Source organism: Plasmodium gallinaceum (genome assembly GCF_900005855.1).
Source record: "Plasmodium gallinaceum strain 8A genome assembly, contig: PGAL8A_v1_123, whole genome shotgun sequence".
Lineage (NCBI taxonomy): Eukaryota > Apicomplexa > Aconoidasida > Haemosporida > Plasmodiidae > Plasmodium > Plasmodium gallinaceum.
This window is the reverse complement of record NW_021628281.1, coordinates 12,841-14,498: the sequence shown is the minus strand read 5'-3', so window position 1 is coordinate 14,498 and position 1,658 is coordinate 12,841. Positions and strand designations below refer to the sequence as shown.

The following is a 1,658-nucleotide window of genomic DNA, read 5'->3' as shown; positions in this document are numbered from 1 at the left end:
ATTTAAAGTAAAATGTACTTTAAACATTTTTTTTGTTAGATAAAAAAATCACTTTTTTTTTTTTTTTTTTTATGTATTCATATATATATATATATAAATATATATATATATATATATATATTGTACATTTATATATTAAGATATTTATTTTATAATATATATATTTTTTAATTAAAAAAACATTTTTGTTAATATTTAAAATTAAATATTTATTTTATTTTATTTTTTTTTTTTTCTTATTTATATAATATATATATATATATTTATACATAATTAATTGTGTTATAAAAAATGGGAAGCGGAGAAGAAGTGTCACAAGAAAGAACTGAAAATTCAATTCAAGTAATAATCCCATTTATAAAATAATATTATAAATCCAAATGAAAAAAATAAATTTCTTTTTTTTAACATATTTTATTATATTTTCCCATAATAATTGTTTTCATATATATACTTATTTAGTTATTTATTTTTAACGTTTTTTCTTTTGTTCTATGTTTTTCACTTTTATTTTTGTTGTTATTAAGTTTTACCATAAATATTTTTATTCATTAATTATTATTATACGAATTTCTACCATGTGTTATTTTTATTTATTTTATTTTTTTTTTTTTAATATGGTTTTAATGATTAATCATTTTATTTTCTATACACAGTTAATAAATTCATATTATTTTTAAAGTTTTAACCATTTATTATTTTTTATTTTCCTTTTCTGTTTTACATTAAATATTGTTTTAAACTATTTATTAAATAAATATACTTTACATTTAAATAAATAAGAGAATCCATAAATACCATTTTATAGAAAAACATAAATTTTATAACTTTTTTTTTATGTGTTAATTCAGGTTTCTATGACAAAAAAGCCAACTTTCTATGCAAGAATAGGAAAAAGAATGTTTACAGGAAATGAAGAAAAAAATCCATTTGATGAAGTTATCATAACAGGTTTAGGTAGTGCAACTAAAATTGCTATTGGTGCTGCTTCAATTATGGAAAAGGAAGATATAGGTAATTTTAATATCCATATATATATATATATATATATATATATATATATATATATATATATATATATATATATAAATTAAATTATTAAAGTATTTACAAAATTATAAAAAAAAAAAAAAAATGCATTTTCATTTTCTATTTTTATTATCTCCTTTTTATCCTTTTCTTCCTCTTTTAATTCTAATTTTTCAACCTTTGTATTATTTTCTTCTAAATTTGTTTGTATATTTGATGAACTTACTTTTAATACTTCATTTGTTGGTTCTATTACTTCCTTACCTTCGGCTAAAGATCTTTTAGTTCCTAAATCTAATTTGTTTTTTAGGTTGTATTTATCATTCCATGATCTGTAATTGTACTAAAAGAAAAATAAAACGATAAATATTTAAAAAAAACGGTAAAAAATAATAAAAAAATTTATAAGTTTTATTATAATCTACATTTTCACAATAAAGTAATATCCAAATTAGTAGGGTAAATAAAGAAATTTTTATAAAAAAAAATAACTTGTTTATTTTCTCTCTTGTACGGTATTTTTTTAAAGTTGAAATATCTTCAATAACAAAATTTTCCTCTGTATGAGAATTGCATCTAGAATTTAAAATAATATTTGAATTAATATAATCTCTCATGTTTATTTACTT

At 16.5% G+C, this 1,658-nt stretch overlaps 1 protein-coding gene across 1 annotated transcript; it reads left to right on the top strand.

Annotated features, from left to right (window-relative positions):
• Positions 1–291: 291 nt before the first annotated feature.
• ALBA3 (DNA/RNA-binding protein Alba 3, putative) lies at positions 292–1,395 on the top strand (the record flags this gene model as incomplete). Its single annotated transcript, XM_028673248.1, has 3 exons — positions 292–342; positions 852–1,014; positions 1,340–1,395. 3 exons carry the CDS (start codon positions 292–294, stop codon positions 1,393–1,395), a joined length of 270 nt encoding a protein of 89 aa, XP_028529720.1.
• Positions 1,396–1,658: the final 263 nt, after the last annotated feature.